The following is a 20,694-nucleotide window of genomic DNA, read 5'->3' as shown; positions in this document are numbered from 1 at the left end:
ATTTATTTTGAGGGGTCATTAGTATATATTTAACAGACATTTCTCACAGGAAACCTCTAATTTTAAAATTACATTCTGATGAAGGCTCACCAAAAATAATGCTTTATAACCAAGACACAAAAAATGATGACATCAAGATGTATATGTGAGCCGCTGTACTCACCTACCTTAATATCCCTTTAAGTTACAGCATTGTTCTCTGTCCTCCAAAACAAATTGTGATATGTGTCAGTTATGTAAACCTCATTGGGAGGAGAAGGGATTAGTTTGGCTAATCTAAATTAATTGTTAAAGTTATTGCAAACAAAAGCAAGATCCTGGCCCGGGGCCTGTAGCTCAGCGGCTAGGGTGCCAGCCACATGCACGGGAGCTTGAGGGTTCAAAATCAGCCTGGGTCTGCCAAACAATGACAATTACAACAACAACAAAAAAATAGCCAGATGTTGTCACAGGTGCCTATAGTCCCAGCTACTTAGGCGGGTGAGAAGAGAATCGCTTAAGCCCAAGAGTTTGAGGTTGCTGTGAGCTGTGATGCCATAGCACTCTACACAGGGTGACATGGTGAGACTTTGTCTCAAAAAAAAAAAAAAAAGCTGTCATTTTAGGCCAGGGGCAGGGACTCAAGCCCATCTTAGTAGCTCTCTGGGTTGCCTAGGCAAGGGGATCACTTGAGGTCGGGAGTTCAAAAAACAGATTGAGCAAGAGTAAAACCCTGTCTTTACTAAAAATGAAAAACTAAGACAAGAAGATGGCTGTAGCCCAAGAGTTTGAGGTTGCTGTGAGCTATGATTCTGGCAGTCTAGCCTAGGTGACAGAGTGAGACTCTGTCTCAAAAATAAAGTAATAATAAATAAAATGTTCTTTTTTCCCTTTCTTCCCAGGAATGGAATTCCTTTTCTACTTAGCTATATCAAATCTTAACTGTATTTTCAAGCTTAGCACGAGTCCCCTTACATAAAACATATTTTCCCTGAGTGCTTTCCTTTTCCCCCCAAGCTACAGTGCCATGGTGTCAGCCTAGCTCATAGCAATCTCAAATTCTTGGGTTCAAGTAATCCTCCTGCGTCAGCCTCTGGAGTAGCTAAGACTACAGGAGTCCATTGCACTGTCCTGCTAATTTATCTATTTTTCTTTTCTTTCTTTCTTTTTTCTTTTTTTTTTTTTTTTTTTGAGACAGAGTAAAAAAAAAAAATTGCCAAGGCGTCACAGCTCACAGCAACCTCAAACTCTTGGGCTTAAGGGACTATCTTGCCTCAGCCTCCCAAGTAGCTGGGACTACAGGGGCCCACCACAAATGCCTGGCTATTTTTTAGTTGTAGTTGTCATTGTTGTTTGGCAGCTGGGGCTGGATTTGAACCCGCCAGCTCTGGGGTATGAGGCTGGTGCCCTAGCCACTTGAGCTACAGGTGCTGAGCCTAATTTATCTATTTTTAGGAGAGACTGGGTCTTTTTCTTGCTCAGGCTGGTCTCCAACTCCTGAGCTCAAGCTATCCTCCCACCTCAGACTCCCAGAGCGCTAGGTTACAGACTTGAGCCACCTTGTATCTTTTTTCTGTTTTTTGAGAGAGAGAGACAGGGTCTCCCCTTGCTACACTGGCGTGCTGGAGTATGATGGTGACATCAAACATCAAAGCCCTGGGCAGCACCTGTGGCTCAAGGAGTAGGGTGCCAGTCCCATAAGCCGGAAGTGGCGGGTTCAAACCCAGCCCCGGCCAAAAACCACAAAAAACAAAACAAAACAAACATCAAAGCCCATGTAACCTCAAACTCCTGGGCTGAAATGATCCTTCCACCTCATCCTCCTGAGTAGATAGGATTACAGGTGCATACCACTACACTGGGATAATTTTTTTATATTTTTTTGTTGAGATGGACATTTCACTATGTTGCTCAGACTGGTCTTTTTTTGTTTGTTTGTTTTGCAGCTTTTTGGCCAGGGCTGGGTTTGAACCCGCCACCTCCAGCATATAGGGCCGGTGCCCTACCCCTTTGAGCCACATGTGCCACCCGCTCAGACTGGTCTTGAACTCCTAACCTCAAGAGATCCTCTTGCCTTGGTCTCCTAAAGTGCTGGGTTTACAGGCCTGAGCCACCCCTCCTGGCCACATTCCCATTTTTTTTTGGAATTCTCACAGCACTCCTTAAATATTCTGCCTTGAGTTGTTTTCTCATTACTTTACTTATGTTGATTTTTTTTTTTTTTTGAGAGACAGTCTTACTGTGTCACCCTGGGTGGAGTACCGTGGTATCACAACTCACAGCAACCTCAAACTCTTGGGCTTAAGCGATTCTCATGCCTCAACCTTCCAAATAGCTGAGAATGCAGGTGCCCACCACAACACCTGGCTATTTTTTTTTTTTTTGGTTGTAGTTGTCATTGTTGTTTGGCAGGCCCAGGCTGGATTCAAACCCACCAGCTCGAGTGTATATGGCTGGCACCCTAGGTGCTGAGCTACAGGTGTCAAGGCACTTATGTTGATTTTGATCTTGAATATTAGATTCTCAATTCCTTGGATGCTGGGCCTATACTTTTTTGATGTTGCTTATAATACCTGATTGAATGTTAGTAGTACATAACAGGCTCATTAAAGATTACTCTTGACTGATTATATATATTTAATAGGCACCAAACTCAGGGGAAACACTTTAATTTTGAGTATTTTCAGCGATGACAGTGACCTTCATTGAATGTACATAATATAAAGTTAATGCTGATTAAATCTGTCCTAATTATATTAAAGATATTTCAATTTTTTTTGTCTTTTTGTCTTTTTTTATTTTTTTTTATTTTTTTGCAGTTTTTGGCCTGGGCTGGGCTTGAACCTGCCACCTCTGGCATATGGGGCCGGTGCCCTATTCCTTTGAACCACAGGTGCCACCCTACTCTTTTTTTCAGCAAGTGAAATTCTGAAATAACTTCGAACACATCACAGTAGTTCTTAAGAACGTGTTTGCAAGATAATTGACCTGCCTTAGCAGACATCCAGATTTATAGTAACTTCTGAGGCTTTAAAAATATTTGACAATTGCCTATTAAAGAAATTAACATTCCTTTTTGGTGAAGGGAGGGTAATGGGTGGGGCCACATCTATGGTGCATCTTAGAATGGGTATAGGCGATTGCACTAATGTACACAGCTATGATTTAACAATAAAAAAAAAGAAATTAACATTCCTGTGCTATGCATGTGTATATTTTGAGTTGAAAACAGGAAAACACTCTTCACTTAGTAAATAATAGGAATAACTTCAACTTTGCATCCTTTGAATCAAATATATATATATATATATATATATTTTTTTTTTTTGAGACACAGTTTTAGTCTGCTGCCTTTGGTAGAGTGCTGTGGTGTTATCATAGCTCACACCGACCTCAAACTCTTAGGCACAAGCAATCCTCCTGCCTCAGCCTCCTGAGTTGCTGGGACTACAGGCATGTGCCACCACACCAGCTAGTTTTTCTATTTTAGTAGAGATGGGGTCTCACTCTTGCTCAGGCTGTTTCAAGCTCATGAGTTCAAGCAATCTACCTGCCTTACCCTCCCAGAGTGCTAGGACTACAGGCAAGAGACACCATGCCCAGCCTGGATCAAAAAATTTTAAGAATTGGGCTCGGCGCTTTAAGCTCAGTGGTTGGGGCTGGTGAGTGTTGTTTAGCCAGGGCCTGCTAAAACAGCAATGACAACAATAACAAAAAAATAGCCTGACATTGTGGCAGGTGCCTGTAGTACCAGCTTCTTGGGAGGCTGAGGCAAGAGAATCGCTTAAGCCCAAGAGTTTGAGGTTGCTGTGAGCTGTGATGTCACGGCATTCTTCCAAGGGCAACATAGTGAGACTCTGTCTCAAAAAATAAAAAAATAAAAAAAATTAAGAATTGTTCACATCTACCTAGATTTCCTCCATCCCTGATATTTTAAGAATAAACCTTTCAAATCATAATGTAATAAAAATTTCATGTCACAACATTTTTTAAAAAGAGATGAAGTCTCATTCTGTCACCAAGGCTGGAGTACAGTGACACCATCATAACTCACTGAAGTGTCTAACGCCTGGCCTCAAGCAATCCTCTTGTCTCAACCTCCTGAGTAGCTGGGACCCCAGGGGAGTGCCACCAAGCCCAGCTAATTTTTCATATATTTTTTTAGAGGTTGAATCTCCCTTTCTTACCCAGGCAGGTCTCAAACTACTGGCCTCAAGCGATGCTACTGCCTCCAGGCACCATACCTAACTTCAATTATGTTCTAAAAAAAAGAAATTGAGGGGTGGGAAAAGTAGCTCATGCCTGTAATCCTTGCTGTCTGGGAGATCCAGGTGGGAGGATCACTTGAGCTCAAGAGTTGAGACTAGCTTGAGCAAGAGAGAGACCCAGGGGGCAGTGCCTGTGGCTCAAGGAGTAGGGCGTTGGCCCCATATACCGGAGGTGGTGGGTTCAAACCCGGCCCCGGCCAAAAACTGCAAAAAAAAGAAAAAAGAAAAAAAAAGAGAGAGAGACCCAGTCTCTACTGAAAAACAGAAAAATTAGCCAGGCCTCAGGGAGGCTGAGGAAGGAGGATTGCTTGAACCCATGAGTTTCAGGTTGCTATGAGCTAGGCTAAAACCATGGCACTGGACAATAGAGGGTCTGCCTCAAAAAAAAAAAAAAAGTCGGGGTTCGGTGGCTCACGCCTGTAATCCTAGCACTTGGGAAGCTGAGGCAGGTGGATTGCCTGAACTCACAAGTTACAGACCAGCCTGAGCTAGAGTGAGACCCCCCCATCTCTAAAAATAGACAGACGTTGTAGTGGGCGCCTATAGTCCTGCCTACTTGCGAAGCTGAGGCAAGAGGATCCCTTAAGCCCAGGAGTTTGAGGTTGCTGTGAGCTGTGATGCCACCATACTATGAATTGAGTATCAATTCAGGAACCTGAAAAGTAGCACAACATGCAACAGAATTATCATGTAAAAAAATAATAAATGAACTGATAAAATAATAAGCAATTAATTAAAACAGATTTGTACACAACCGTACATTTAGGCACTGAGAAAGCAATTAGATGAGTTAGAAAAAGGCTTCAGTATTAAACTGATCAACATTTTGTAGGTTATTCTTCTATAATATTATAAAAAGCTCGCAGAGCAAAATCACATTTTAATAGACTATAAAAAGGAGGTTTTAAAAAATGGATAAAAAGGAAACTGACAACTTACTCCAGGAAAATTTCAAGGGAAAATTCAGACTACACATAATAAATTGTGCACTGGACTGGGGAGATGTTGAGCAGACAAATAGGAAAAAGAGCAAGGAAAAGGGGGATGAGCATATTGAAAGGAGGAAAGAAAGGTAGGTTGGACAGACAGCAATACCTAATGGGGAAATTGAAGCCTACCTGTGACATCAAAAGAGGACAGGAAGAAGAAATGCTTTTCAAATTTTTGTGATATTGACTTTAGGTTATTTATTACAAAGGCATGTGGGATTGAAAATTAGAGATGGAAGGAAAAGGCAAAAACTCTTAAGTTACTGATTCACAGGGTCTGTGAGAGACTTACATACATTGCTTTTTGTTGCTGTTGTTTTGTAAGAATAGACTCATAAAATAACCATTAGTTCACCAAACATTTACTGAACTCCTATGTGCCAGCTCTATGCAAGGCACTGTTAAGACGAATTAGAGTCTATAACCTGCCTATAAGCAGCTGTAGGGGACTCTGAAGATCATCTGTGCAGGCTTTTTGGTACAGATAAGAAAACTATCAACTTTGGGTTACTCTGTGAATGATCCTTTTTTAAAATTAAATCATAGCTGTGTACATTGATATGATCATGGGGCATCATTCACTAGCTTCACAGATCGTTTACCAAGTTTTACATATACCCTTGTAAGATGCACCACTGGTGTAATCCCACCAATCCCCTTCCCTCTACCCACCTCCCCTCTCCTTCCCCTCCCTTTCCCCCTTCCCCCTATTCTTAGGTTGTAACTGGGTTATAGCTTTCATGTGAAAACCCTAAATTAGTTTCATAGTAGGGCTGAGTACATTGGGTACTTTTTCTTCCATTCTTGAGATACTTTACTAAGAAGAATATGTTCTAGCTCCATCCATGTAAACATGAAAGAGGTAAAGTCTCCATCTAATAAATTGTGGTATATGTACACCATGGAATATTATGCAGCCTTAAAGAAAGATGAATTATCCTATAGTAGGTAAACTGATGGTGTGAAAGATCTTAAAGAAAGAGTATTTAAATAGAGCTTTGAGTCTCAGGCTCCTTTCTTAGAGCAAAATGCGAAACTTTGAAAAGGCTTTTAGATTCTGGGCAACACAAAAGGGAGCTTAGTTACATAAAATTGGCCATCTTAACAGTACTCCCTATAATGGAGTTGTACCTGGATTATGTCCTTGAGCTTGTTAAATAGAAATCTCAACAAGCATCCAGATAGGTGCTTCTGTGTTTAAGGCATATTTTATCTGTTGGCAAGTTACTCTGAGGCAATGAAAAGTAAAGCCATTACCTGGACACCCTGCAGTTTTGAGACTATGGCCTACTACTGTATTTCCATTAAAATGTCTCTTCTTGGCTCAGCACCTGTGGCTCAGCGCCTATAGCTCAGCGCTGGCCATATACACTGGAGGTGGTGGGTTCAAACCCAGCCCCAGCTTGCCAAACGATAATGACAACTGCAACCAAACAATATCCGGGCGTCGTGGTGGGCACCTGTAGTTCCATCTACTTGGGAGGCAGAGGCAGGAGGATAGCTTGAGTCCAGGAGTCTGAGGTTGCTGTGAGCTTGCTGACGCCACAGCACTGTAGTGCAGGCAACAGAGTATAGACGCTTTCTCAAAAAAAAAAATTATTAAATAAAGTTTAAAAATAGAGGATCGCTTGAGCCCAAAGGTTGGAGGTAGCTGTGAGCTATGATGGTGCCACGGCACTTTACTGAGGGGGACAGCTTGAGATTCTGTCTCAAAAAAAAAAGAAAAAAAATTAAAAAAAATGATGCTTCTTCACTGAATTTTGACATCCTCAGTGTTAGTGGTGAAGGAAGACCTTTATGAAAGTGAAGCTTCTATGCAAGCTTTCTTGAATAAGAAACAGGAAAACATAAGTAGCATATGCATAAGATTCTTAATATTTTGACTTTTTTAAACCTTAAAACTTGAAAAATAAACTAAACTCGAATACCAAGTGAAGTAATTGAGACAAATAAATCCATTCTGAAATTTTAGATTGTAGAGTCCCTTCATGCTATTGCTCAGATTGTAATTTAAGTTTAAAAGCAGGTGGAGGGTGCTCGCTTTGGCAGCACATATACTAAAATTGGAACGATAGAGAAGAATAGCATGGCCCCTGCGCAAGGATGACATGCAAATTCGTGAAGCGTTCCATATTTTGAAAATAAAGGCAATATAAGACCCACAAAAAAAAAAAAAAAAAGCAGGTGGAGGGCGGCCTGTGGCTTATTGGGTAGGGTGCTGGCTCCATATACCAAGGGTGGCGGGTTCCAACACAGCCCCGGCCAAACTGCAACAAAAAATAGCAGGCCGTTGTGAAGGGTTCCTGTAGTCCTAGCTAGTTGGGCGGCTGAGGAAAGAGAATTACGTAAGCCCAGGAGTTGGAGATTGCTGTGAGCTGTGAAACCACAGCACTCTACTGATGCGATTAAGTGAGACTCAGTCTCTCTAACAATAACAAAAAAGCAGGTGGAAACTCTTCAGTGGTGACTGAAAGATACCGTAAAGGTAGAAAACTGGTCACTTCCTGTATCTATAAATTTTGCACAGAGAATTCCAGAAGTCACATTTAACCTTGAGCCAATTATTGAATGTTAGAAATCTCATTTTGGAGCCTACTGTAGATGTGTGGGGCGGTACACTGCATATTCTATCCATCACCAACATGTTGCAATCAGTATTTTTGCGCTGACCCAAACCTGACCCAGAAGAAAATCTCCCATACAGAAATTTAATGTTTCTGAAAGCACGATTGCTCTCTCATTTCTTTTTCACCTTCCTGTGCCTTTCATAAGTTCTTCCAGCTGGTTAATCATTAATTAATATTTAAGGAGGAGGCCTTTTCCCAGTGCCAAGTCCTCTGCTAGTCTAGCCTTTAGGCAGTGTATGAACTCCCCAACTCTCTCCCATTTAAGAAGCTCTGGCACTCATTATGGGTTAATTTCTCTAAGGAAATTCATAACAGCAGATGAAATGGGGGTTCCTTTACAAGAACATTCAAATTTTAAAGCTTCTCTTACCACTTTTCCTGGTACATGTAAAATGCAACTTCATTGAACCCATTTCAGTTTTTGACAGAACATTCCAAGTACATGTTCTCTGAACAAAAGGAGTAGGACTGGAACAAGAAAGAGTTTAGACTTTTTCTTTTTTTTTTTGGCAGGGCCGGGTTTGAACCCACCACCTCCAGTATATGGGGCCGGTGCCCTACTCCTTTGAGCCACAGGCACCATCTGAGTTTAGACTTTTTCTTCTACAGCTGTCCCACAAGCCAATTACTTGACATGACCCTGGAGAATCCCTCAAACTCTGGCCCTAGGAGTTGATTTTGGACCAAGGATAAGCTATAGGATTGGAATACAGATAAGAAAGAAGGGGAAACCCCGGGTGTATTAATTAAAGAGGTCAGCTATGGTATTGAGGCAATCTTTGTGATCAGAGAAAAAACGATGCTCTAAGAAGCAAGAGGTTTTTTCTGGTGAAAGGAAATAAGAATTGACACTCATTTTCAGACAAAGAGTACTTCCAAGGTGCTTCCACCACCCTCTCTCATCTCCACCTCTTAGCCCTCTCCGCAAGAACAAACATCAGAGAGGTGATTTTGGTCAACAATTTACTTGGCTTGAGGCCAAAGGTTTGAGGGCGCTGCCCTGCCTATATTCCCCCCCCCCACTTGACTTCTTAAGCAAAGGGAAGATTTCCCTCTGCGTCACTGGGCACCTGGGCCAGTCCAAACAGAGTGAAGTAGGAAAGCCCCCCCCACCCACATGCTGAGATTCTCTTCAAGATTGTATTCCGACCCCTCCCCCCAAACTTAAATAAGCGACGTTCAAATTCTCATGCCCGACATTCCCATTTTTCATGTATTCCTCAAGATTTTAGGAATATGTACTCCCATGTTGGGCTTCGAAAACCTCTTCTTAGCTCAGGAAGAAGGAGGAGGATAAAGAAGGGGGGGGGGAATCGGTCTCCGCTCCCTGCCCCAGAGTAACAGTCCCCATCTTTCTTGGGTGCCCATCCCCAAGCCAGTTCTCCCAGATCCCCACCCAGTTGACGTGACAGACTCGTGGCCCAATCCCCTTCCTGGTTCCCAGGCCGACTGCTAGCACCACCCGAGCCAATGGCGGCGGCCGAGGGGCGGAGGGGGCTGGCAAGAGGCGAGGGAGCGCTGGCTTTAGAACCACAACCGCAAAGATTCTGAGCGGAGAAGTTGTCTGAGCGCGTTGGTTGGAGGTCGTGGGGCCGGCTCCCGGACTCTGCGACTTTACGTAAGTGCTTTGATGGTTCAGACCGGCACCAGGGGAGCGGGTTTCCTGGGCGTGGGCAGGAGTTGAGTCCTGGGTACAGCATCTCGGGAATCTCAGCAGGAACGTGTCTCGCACGGGGTGGTGGAGCTGGTGCGGAGGGCACAGAGGGAGGTCGGAGAAATTTCAGTAGGAGCCCTCAGACGCTCATTCCCAAACAGAAATGGGTGGGAGAGACGGAGGGTTCCCCACCACCCACCCACTGCAAACACGCTCTCTGCTCTTCACTCTATTAACCGGTGCTTTCTCACTAGTTGCTCTTAACTTGTTGCAAACCTTGGGCTGGAGTCCTTGACGCCAGCCCTTGCCCTGATCCTCTTAGGCGGCTTCGGCCCCGAAGTGGAAATTGAGCGCCTAACTTCCCTCTGTCCTCCAGCTACTGCCAACCTCCCTCCCACCCCGCCCCACTCCCGCCCGGACTCAGGAAATCCCGGAGCCAGCAGCCTGCTACTCCTCCAGCCCCCACACGCCCGCCTCGGGTGACCCGACGGGCTTAAGCCGACCCTGGGCTTCGGGGGTGGGGTGGCCGTGGCCCAGGAGTGGAACAGGCTCGGGTTGCCTCCTCAAGCTGCTTCCCTCGTTTGCCCTTAGCGAGAGCATCGCGATCGCACGGCGTCTCCCTATGAGTAAGCACTTTTTTTTCTTTCAGTAGCAGAACATCTCCAGGCCAGTAGGGCAGTACCTTTCCGTTCTCTTCTCCTCGGACCCCGCGCTCCTGTATGCAGCTTGCTTAGCTCCTTCGGCTCTGCAGCCCCGAGCGCGCGGTCGGGCAGCCGCAACCAGGAACCTCTCCGGCCTCCTGGACGGACAGAGCCGAGGGAGTGTTGGGAGAGGGTAATATCCCCCGACTTCCCCCAGCACAGCTGCACTTGCCTGTGTTTACTTTTCTCCAACCTCAGTACTTAAGCGGTCTAATGAGAGGCCCGGGGACGCCGACCAACCCCGCCCTGGCTTTTGGCCAGTACCAAAGTTACTGCTGCCGCTGCTGCTCTGCCGTGCTGGCGTTTCTGACCGCCCGGGCTCGGGGGAGTTAGATGATCCCAGTCCAGAAGTTGAGTGAGGTTAATGGCATCTGACAACTTGTGGTATGCGCTTCTCCTTACTTCTCACCTGATGGGCACAACGTTGTACAGAAGGTTGAGCTTGAAACTAAGCGGGCTGAAGAGCCTCGCTATTTAGCATCACACAGGCGGGATTCTGGGGGTGCCCAGTCTGTTGCTAGGGCTGGGGAGGTAGGTTGGAGCCTGGCTCGTCACCGTCGGTAAAAAACTTAGGTGGAATTAAAAACTACTGAGGCGGAAGCATGTACTCCACATTACTGGCTGTCACAATGGATTTGGAAGCCTAAACTTGATCCTGGAGGTGAAGTTTACCGTGAATTCCAACTAAGTGGCCTCAGTCCCACTCATGCCAATTAGCATCACATGCCGGAGTCTCTGATGCCCCCAGGGTGATGGTCACATGACATCGTTTGACTTTAAAATTGGAATGTAATGGCTGAGGCCCATATTCCAAAAATTACCTCCACACACAAAAAAGAGGGAGCTTGGGGGGAGTAAGGAGGGTTGTGTGAGCTAGCTTCCACTTAAGGAATTGTACTTGGATTTGGATGAGGGGGACAGAAAGGTAATTTGGTGCTCGTATTTTATCCAAAATAATAACAGGAGCTGATTTTGAAATTAAAGCTTGAAATATATGTGTGCTGGGACATACATCTCCCCCGGTCTCCTTCAATCTGGTTATGGCTTTCATAAATTTTAAAAAGTCTTACTAATTATTTTCTAGGAAAGTCATCCTTTTACTCATACCCCATTTCATCCCTAAATGCTAGATTTGAAGCCATAAGTAGTGTTTAAAAAATAAGGTTTTGTTATATTGGTTGATCTGGCCTATATTTTAATTGAATCATTCTGTATATGATGCATCTACTTAAAAGTAGTGGATAATCTCAGCTAAAATTCACCATCAGTTAGTTGTGGTTCGAAATTTATTAGATCAAAAATCATGCACAAAATAGGTGAACACTAAATTTGAAAAATCGAGTTTGTTGGGTTTTTGCCTGCCCATGGCTTTGTAGAATAATGAGAGGACACTGATGCAACTTTCCCATATTGACTTATACCCGCCCATGTGCCCCAAGTTATGGTTGCTGCTGGGATAACGTGGCAATTTTGCTATTCAGATTATACATTGCAGAGTATAGAAACGGGCAGAGAAATCTCTGAGGTCAGAAGTTTAGCTTTACTTATTTGCAAAAATGGATTGGATGATAATGTTCAGCCTTGGAAACAACTAGGGCTGAAGCTATAAATGAAATGGGGAATGTTTTAAAAAAGATTTTTGTCCCTGTATTCGTTAGCCGAAACCCTATCGTTACTGCAGCAACCTATGAATAACTTAAGCAACCGTTTTCTTGCTGTGCATCCTTTTCTAAGCCTGAAAACTAGAACTTAAAGCATGTAGCTCTGACCTCTATCTTGGCTTGTGGCACAAATTAGCTGGAAATGGATTTAAGCTGCACCTGAGTTACTAGAGTTAGCTACACTGGTAGATAGACCCCCCTAGTGGAAGTAAGGTGATAATAGAATCTTACATTGAATTAATAAATGTTTCACCTCAAAAAGGGGGGTTTACTACCATCCAACCAGGTTAAAGTAGTAAGAAGGTAAGTTCTTTTTTAAGTATTATAAAATCATGTCAAAACAGGCTCTAGTTCACAGTATTTCATTGTCTTGGGATGCCCACTCGTTTAAAACCATCCTCAATATTGTAAGACTTCATTTTATTGTTATGATCTAGTAAACATACATTTTTATTAAAATTAGGGGGTTATGAGTCTAATTCTCAATTTCTACTGTTAGATCCAGTCATCCAGCAACCCATCTCTTTACTTGGGGATAGAGAGCTAGAAAAATTATGCTTTGCCTTTGCTTAATACAATCAGCATTGAAGTCTAAAGTCTCGAGTCTGATGCCAAGATTTAAATTCAGCTGCTAAAAATGACAGTTTGGTTAGAAGGATTGATTATAACTAGTGGGTACTATTTTGGGTGAGTTAAGTGTCTTCTACAAATGGTTACAGGTACATGTTAGACTTTGACTATTCATTACTGGCAAAATGTCAGCATCCAGAGCACTATCAGAAACCCAAAGAGATTTTCTTCTTAGGGAAACACAATGAATTACTGAAAAGAAAAGGATAGCTTGGCCATGGCGCTTGAACACTAAATTGATCTTTTTGGTGAAACTGACAGGGAAAAGGAAGAAAGTCCACTTGCCATTATTCCATAATTCCATATTCTGTTTTAGGCATTGTTTCTTCCTTTCTTTTCTTTTTCTTTTTCTTTTTTTTTGATACAGAGTCTCACTATGTCGCCTCTAAGGCAATGGCATCCAAAACTGCTCACAGCAACCTCAAACTCTTGGGCTTAAGAGATTCTCTTGCCTCAGCCCCCCAAGTAGTTGGGCCTACAGGTGCCTGCTGCAACACTGGGCTATTTTTTGGTTCAAATTGTCATTGTTGTTTAGCAGGCCTGGGCGGGTTCGAACCTGCCAGCCTCAGTGTATGTGGCTGGCATCCTACTCGCTGAGCTATGGGTGCCAAACCTTAGGGATTATTTCTACTTGGCTTTCCAGGAAATTTATTGACAATATTCTTAGCACATATAATAAATAGATGAATTTGGTATAATCTAGGTGCAATGTATATGCCAGACAGTTTCTTGTTTTTGCTATTTGGTACAGATTCAATTGTAACTCGTATAAAATAAAATTTGTAAATGAATATTTATCAGTACATGGTAACACGGATATCTGTTTTTAAGAATCATGTTGTATTTGCTCATATGGTAATTTTTCTTTTCATGCAGAGTGATGTACAGGGGAAAATTTGATCTTTGAAAATAACATAACTCACGTTAGAATAACAGCTGGATCATGTTTTGAGTTTCTATTATTCTGGAGAGTGATATATAATGTATATTCAATGTGTTGGAGTTTTCAAAAGCTTTTTGGATACATCATAATGTTGGATGCTCTTTTACATATGAGTGGTCACTGCTACCTGTTTTTAGTTGTGAGAGAGCTTTGGTTAAAGTTATGGAAATAGTCTGATCATGAAATATAAGTCTTAGGTGGAGGTAGGCTCATACTTGGGTCAATTTATTTTAGGTATGGAGGTAAGACAGTTTCAAAAACTCTTAATAAATTTAATTTTGAATGTTGCCTTATTCTTAGCACTTGAAAGACAAATACTACTGAGTGTAAAGTATTTTAGGAATGAAGGAACATCACTGATACATGAAAATGAAGATAGTAAGGGGGACAGATGTTGAAGTTGGCCGCAGAGGAACTATATTCTGGACAATGCTCTGCCTCTCTCTCATAGTTTGACTTTGAGAAAGTCACTTAAAATTATTATTTTCATAACTAACATTGAGTACCTATATGTGCCAAGCACCATTCATTTTCTTTTTTGTAAAATGAGGGGTTGGCACAAGGTTTTTATTTTATATATTTTTTATTTCAAATTAATATAAGGATATATATGATTAGGTTATGTTGTTTGCGTTTGTAAGGTAAAGTCCAAGTTGTCCATACCACCATGAATGTGCTCTATCTCATATGGCTCAAGGTTTTTGATTTTCTTTTCAAATACTTATAATTTGGTGTATGTATTTCAGTTATATTTATCAGGTGATTTTCCAAATTTTGGTGCAACTCTATTTAACCAAGCTAAACACCTTGTTGGCAAATGGTGACTATTTAGGAAGATGATCATCCGTGGCTATTCCATATCTAATGTTAGCTCCTTAATATATTTGGCTTGACACTGTGGCTCACATCTGTAATCTTTTTTTTAAATTAAAATCATAATTGTATACATTTATGGTATATAACGTGATGATTTGATATGTAATGTGGAATGCTTAAATCAAACTGATTAACATTACCATCACCTCACTTATTTTTTGTGGTAAGACATTTATAATTTACTTTTTTATTTTTTTTTGAGACAGAGTCTTACTATGTTGCCCTCGGTAGAGTGCTGTGGCGTCACGGCTCACAGCAACCTCAAACTCTTGGGCTTAAGCGATTCTCTTGCCTCAGCCTCCCAGTAGCTGGAACTACAGATGCCCTCCACAACGGCTGGCTTTTTTTTATTGCAGTTGTCCTTGTTATTTAGCAGGCCCAGTCTGGGTTCGAACCCGCCATCCCCCATGTATGTGGCTGGTGCTCTAACCACTGAGCAATAGGCACTGAGCCTATAAATTACTCTTAATTATTTTGAAATATTAACACTTTAGGAGGCCTAGGTAGGAGAATCATGAGGTCAGTAGTTCTAGACCAAACTGGGTGCCATACCAAAAAATAAAAAGATAAGTAGGCATGATGGCACTTGCCTATAGGCCCATCTATTTAGGAAGCTAAAGCAGGAAGATTTCTTGAGCTCAGGAGTTCTAGGCTACAGTGAGATGTAATGATGCCACTGAACTTCACCCTGGGCTACAGAGCAAGACCCTATATCTAAAAATAGATGAATAAAAGAATTAATTAAATTAAAATACAGGGGTACCATTTATATAATTCCTTAACAAAGATTTTTGGTACATTAAAACTACTGACTTTATAATATGAGGGAGTTTAAGTTTTCTTTGAAGTTTAGAAAGTTGTTTTATGATAAGAAGATAGTGTTTATTGGAAAAACATTGAGCATGGAATCCAGGGTCTTTGAGTCCTCAGATGGTCCAGACAGATAGACCATCATAAGTAAATCACTGAAGTTCTCTGTAGTCATATCTGGATTTCACTTTATTTTTAAGCCATCTGTTTCCAATCTACGTATTTCACAGGCATGGTGAAAAGCTATATGAAGCCTTGGCTCTTCAGTAGACAGGTGCTATTATAAATTCAAAGTACTGTAGTAGTATCTCAGAGAAACACTAAGGCTTTAATGAGAGTTTACAGAAATGGCAGAGTTCTTACCACTTAAGTCCGGCCACAGTTTTACTTGTCTATAAATGTTCTGTAGCCATCCAGTGACTACAAGCCAAGGGAAAATAAAGCCAGACATCGTACAATGAAAAATAAGAGAAATGGTTGATAACAAGAGAAAAAAAAAAAACCCTACATGTAAAACTTTCCTATATTCCCACAAATAATGTGTAAAGTAGCCTGTTTAGTGCCATTAATTTGGTGGAGCTCCCCCCACCTCTAGCTATCTACAGAGCAGCATTTTGGTCTTTCCTGGTAATAGTTAAGAATCTGTTTATGATAGTTCATTCTTAGTTTTGTGATTACCTGTAATGGGAGATTTTGTGTAAAACAGCTCACAAAAAAATCAAGTGTTTGTCCTCATAATTTGCAGTCTAAAGGAAGACAATATGCAAGTGTGGAAAAGTGCATAATGGAAAGAAAAGATAATCTGTATATTTTAAGTGCTATGCCATTAATAACACAGAAAATGTGAGAAGTTAATCCAGATCTATATTTGAAAAATAAGCATAGGGCTGGCATGGTGGCACATGCCTGTAGTCCCAGCTACTCAGAGGACTGAGGCAAGAAGATAGCTTGAGCCTGGAAGGTTGAGGTTGCTGTGAGCTGCGATACCACTGCACTGTACTGAGGGTGAAAAAGTGAAATTGTGTTAAAAAAAAAAAAAGAAAGAAAAACGGAAATGTTACTGTCAAAATAAAAAAAAATTAAAGAAAAATAAATATGTTGGACAAGATAAATTGTGAGGTTGTTTTCAATCCCCACCCTGAAAATTATTAACTGGGAATTTTCAATATTTTCAATATTCTCATCTTGCTAGTTGCTATGATGGTTCTATAACTGTCTGTCTTTGAGTTATGCTTTTTTATTTTGTTAAAGTTATATCGATAATATTTATTCATATGTCCTTTATCAGGTGTCATATATCCTTTATCAGGTGATTAATTTATCAAGTGATTAATTAAAAAGGAATAATCAGAAAGCCCTGAGTTTAATGTTTAATGGCTTTTGAAAATAAGGTGGTATGACTAGTTCTGAAGAGTCGTTTCTTTTTGCCACTAGAAATTATTTTCATTTGTAAAGTCCAGTCTCTTATTTCTACTATCTCTGGTTCAAAAGATTGAGTAGCAAAACATTTTTTATAATCTTGTAACTCATTCATTGGAAATACAACTGTCATTGCCTTCAGCTGTGATAAACACACACATACACAAACACACACACAAATATACAGAATATACCTATAAGTATATATGGATGTTACACAAAGTTTTATGTAATATATATATATATATATATATATATATATAAAGTTTTTACTTTCTATAAAATAAGATTTACTAGGGCCATATAATAAGTTTGAATACTCATATTGTTGTGTTCTACATTAAAGCTCTAATTACATAGTGTGGCAGTCAGATTGATGTTTGCTACTGACACTGAATAATATACATTGTCTTTCATAAATGAGTGTAATTTTAAGCTTTTGCCGTATATTTCTTAACTTGTTTGTATTTTCCCATTTTTGCCGTTTCTTACTGTTCTTTTTAATATTTGGGGGTTTGTGTTTCAAGTCAGGGAGAAGTACCACTATAGGCTATGAGGTGCTTGCTCAGAGGTAAAAATGATATGAATGCATATACCACTGCATCCTATTGGTGTAATGTTCAGTATGTTTAAATTAGTTAATCTACTGGGAAAGTGTCTTAAGTAGTGCATATTTAAGATGTTTGTAATCACTGCTTTGAATTAGAAAAATTCAAGATCGTAGTAAACATTAGAGGAAGACATAAAAGGGTTAATAAAGAAGAAAGTAAAAATTACTCATAATTTGTACCACCTGCTCGTATTTTAATTGTTTATTTCATATATATGAGGAGAGACATTTTTTCCTTTTGAAACAGAGTCTCACTTGGTCACCCTCAGTAGAGTGTGGTGGCGTTGCAGCTCACAGCAACCTCAAACTCTTGAGCTCAAGCGATCCTCTTGTCTCAGCCCCCTGGCTATTTTTAGAGATGAGGTCTCACTCTGGCTCAAGCTGGTCTCGAACCAGTGAGCTCAGGCAATTCACCCGTCTCAGCCTCCTTAGTGCTGGGATTATAGGTGTGAGCCACCATGCCTGGCCCAAGGAGAGACAATTTTAAAAATTGGATTCCTATTGTATATATAGTTTGTATCCATTCTTTCCACTTATTACATTACGAACATGTTCGCACGTATTTATTTTTGGAAATGTTAAAAATTACTGTAAAACATTGCATATTTAATGGATATTTCATAATTGTTTTCACTAATTCCATGTTGTTGGACATTTAAGCTGTTTACAGATCATATAGATAATGCTTTAGTTTAGTGAATATTCTTGCTCAAGCATCAATCACAACTCTGTGATTATTAACTGGAAATTACTAACACTATTTTAAAATATTAATTCCTTTTACAGTCTCTGACATTTAAACAAAACAAACAGATAAAGAGGTTTAAACAAAAAGATAGCCTTGATTTCAAACAATGACACTTAAAAAAAGAGGCCATTCTTTATATAGTGTATTGTATCATATGTAACTTTAAACCGGAACTGTTTTAGCTAAAGTATATGCCTTAGAAATATTTTTGTTTCCTCTGATCTAGTTTACAGGTGGAAGGCAGGATGGATGAAGTAGGATCCTGTGGAGTATACAATCATAGGAAGTTCTGTTTTTTGAAATGAAACTGTTAATGGAGGAAGGGAGACACTTTTTTTTTTTTTTTAATGAGTAGCCTTTATTTTCAGGTAGCTATAAAACTCAGTTCAAGTATATATAGCTTATTTGTGCTCATAAACATTCAGTATGCTAAAGAAATTTTTAACCCTGGAATTAGTGAAATGACTGTTGATAGGCACTTTTATTTCAGGTTATTGGCCTCTTAAAATTACTTTATCACTTAATAAACTATAGTTAATCTCAAAGTTTTATATTTCATTCATATTGCTTAAATAATAATACAAACACTTGTCTTCACAAATATTTTGTATACTTGAATGCCTCGTCATACACTGCTTTTCCTTCCTAAAACTTAACCCTTGCCACTTCACAGACCCTTACCTGGTGTTTTTCTCCTTACCCCGGTTCACCAGCCTCACTAAAGACCCTATTGATCTAGGCACCTTCTGTGATGACCCACAAGTGATGTGGAAGGTCTGTCTGACCCAAAAACACATTCTCACCACCATGTTTTCCTTCTTAAGGATCCTGTACATGCTATGTTGCATAGTCAGAATGGATTTTAGCATAAAATAAAGGTCTCAATGGCTTTGCCTTTTTTTTTTTTTTTTGAGATAGGAGTACAGTGGCACAGTCATTGCTCATGGCAGCCTTAAACTCCTGGGGTCAAGCAATCCTCTGCCTGAGCCTCCTTTGAACTTGGTGGTGAGAACAGAGATGTGTGCCACCTTGCCTAGCTAATTTTTTTCTTTATAATTGTTTTTTGTTTTGAGACAGAGTCTCACTATGTCACTCTGAGTAGAATGCAGTGGTGTCACAGCTCACAGCAACCTCAAACTCTTGGGCTTATTTTAGTTATTCTCTTGCCTCAGTCTCCCAAGTAGCTAGGACTACAGGCACCCGCCACAATGCCTGGCTGCTAGCTAATTATTTTCATAGAGATGGAGTCTCCCTATGTTGCCCAGGCTGGTCTCAAACTCAGTGCTCAAGTTATCCTCCCACTTTGGCCTCCCAAAGTGTTGGGGTTATAGGCATGAGCCACTGCACCTGCTGGCTTTGCCATTTTATATCCCTGTGGCATTTCTCAACTCCTTTAAACCTCAGTTTCCCCATCTATAAAATGAAGGTAATACCATTTGCTTTTTATGCAGCTAGCATATAATAGGTGCTCAATAAATATTCCCATTTTTCAGATCAGTTAATATTGCCTTAGATGATTTTTATCAGTTATTTGTATTTACCTCTTCAGTTTCCTGTAAGGTGAACCCCTTTTCCTTAAATATCACCATTCAAGAGAAATAAAGTAGTTGTTTTATTTAATGGCATTAGGAAAATACTGCTCTCTATTGCTTTTCAATGTGAATGTGAAGGATTTTAGCAATATTCGAGGTTGCAGAGGGTTCCTTGGTTAGCTCAGAAACCTTGTTACTTGTTTAATTTATCCTTTTGTGAGTATATGACATCTTATAGTCTAAAGAACTCACTTTCAAAGGAAAATTGGAGACACTACTGAATAAATTACTGACATTATTATAAATTTATTGCCACTAACAAATATAGTTTAAATTAATATGAAACATAATAGATAATGTTGATGCCTGAGTTTGGGGAGAGGTGAGAAAAATCTTCAAGTTCTTCAGTGTTTGTACAGTAGTAGAAATAGTAAGAATGTGAATATTGGAAGGTTTACCTTTGGGAGAAAAATAAGAGTAATGAGAAAATAGATTAGTTAAAACTTAAGATGCTGGAGAGGCAGAGAATTAGAAATTAAATCAGTGTCTTTCCAGGATGACACGTGACCTTTAAAAATGGTTTGAAACCAAAACATACTAATCTTAAATTTATGATTCCATTATTTCCCCTAGTGGAAGTTTTCAAAAGCAAAAACCAGGAAATGTTGAAGGATATTGACACATTCAACAAATATTTTAAGCAGTTTGTGGGTCTCCAGTTTAAAGATACAGTTGAATCATTTTTGTGAGTGTTATGAATAATTGAAATTTTATATTTAGTGCTATGTTGATTAAAAAACAAGTAGAGTTGGCTTGGCGCCTGTGGCTCAAGTGGCTAAGGTGCCAGCCACATACACCTGAGCTGGTGGGTTTGAATCCAGCCCGAGCCCGCCAAACAACAATGATGGCTGCAACCAAAAAATAGCCGGGCGTTACAGCGGGTGCCTGTAGTCTCAGTATTTGGGAGGCAGAGGCAGGAGAATCGCTTGAGCCCAGGAGTTGGAGGTTGCTGTGATCTGTAATGCCATGGCACTCTACCCAGGGCAACAGCTTGAGGCTCTGTCTCCAAAAAAAAAAAAAAAAAAAAGTGGAGTCAAATTATCATTAAGTGTAGATAAGACAGAAGTAATATTTGAGAGATTTACATGATTAAAAATATAAGCCAACTCATGCATTTGTTATCTTATCCTAAATCAAAGTGTTCTTGCTTTTTTTTTTTTTTTTTGCCATAGCATTATAGTTCACAG

The 20,694-nt window shown here is 40.4% G+C and overlaps 2 protein-coding genes and 1 non-coding gene across 6 annotated transcripts in view; 2 read left to right on the top strand and 1 right to left on the bottom strand.

Annotated features, from left to right (window-relative positions):
* The first annotated feature begins 7,269 nt into the window (after positions 1-7,269).
* Positions 7,270-7,374, top strand: LOC128578702 (U6 spliceosomal RNA). Its single transcript, XR_008377842.1, has one exon. It is a non-coding gene; the product is annotated as a U6 spliceosomal RNA (small nuclear RNA).
* Positions 7,375-9,133: 1,759 nt separating this feature from the next.
* Positions 9,134-18,724, bottom strand: LOC128576982 (uncharacterized). The gene is made up of 3 exons (XM_053579064.1): positions 18,597-18,724; positions 10,200-10,411; positions 9,134-9,588 (listed from the first exon to the last, which is right to left on the bottom strand). The coding sequence occupies exons 1-3, from the start codon at positions 18,722-18,724 to the stop codon at positions 9,134-9,136; spliced, it is 795 nt and encodes a 264-aa protein (XP_053435039.1).
* The window catches only part of LOC128578524 (plastin-3), a 108,351-nt gene continuing 97,004 nt past the window's right edge, over positions 9,348-20,694 (top strand). Inside the window, exon 1 of one of the 4 annotated variants that reach the window (XM_053581201.1) lies at positions 9,348-9,481. The gene's annotated coding sequence lies outside the window, so the exon portion shown is untranslated. Of the gene's footprint in view, positions 9,482-9,979; positions 10,144-10,583; positions 10,603-20,694 lie in introns of those variants that run through there. The other 3 variants (XM_053581204.1, XM_053581205.1, XM_053581207.1) reach the window with 3 other exon arrangements.

Source organism: Nycticebus coucang, chromosome X (genome assembly GCF_027406575.1).
Source record: "Nycticebus coucang isolate mNycCou1 chromosome X, mNycCou1.pri, whole genome shotgun sequence".
NCBI lineage: Eukaryota > Metazoa > Chordata > Mammalia > Primates > Lorisidae > Nycticebus > Nycticebus coucang.
This window is presented reverse-complemented; position numbering and strand designations above follow the sequence as displayed.

Excerpts from the sequence above, each read along its gene's own strand:
- LOC128576982 (XM_053579064.1), bottom strand. The coding sequence starts at position 18,724 with ATGGTGGTGAGAATGTGTTTTTGGGTCAGACAGACCTTCCACATCACT. Across the intron at positions 10,412-18,596 it reads GGTAAGGAGAAAAACACCAG|GTTGGAGAAAAGTAAACACA; the intron begins GTAAGGGTCTGT and ends TTAAGTACTGAG. Across the intron at positions 9,589-10,199 it reads GAGGAGAAGAGAACGGAAAG|ACACGTTCCTGCTGAGATTC; the intron begins GTACTGCCCTAC and ends ACCCCGTGCGAG.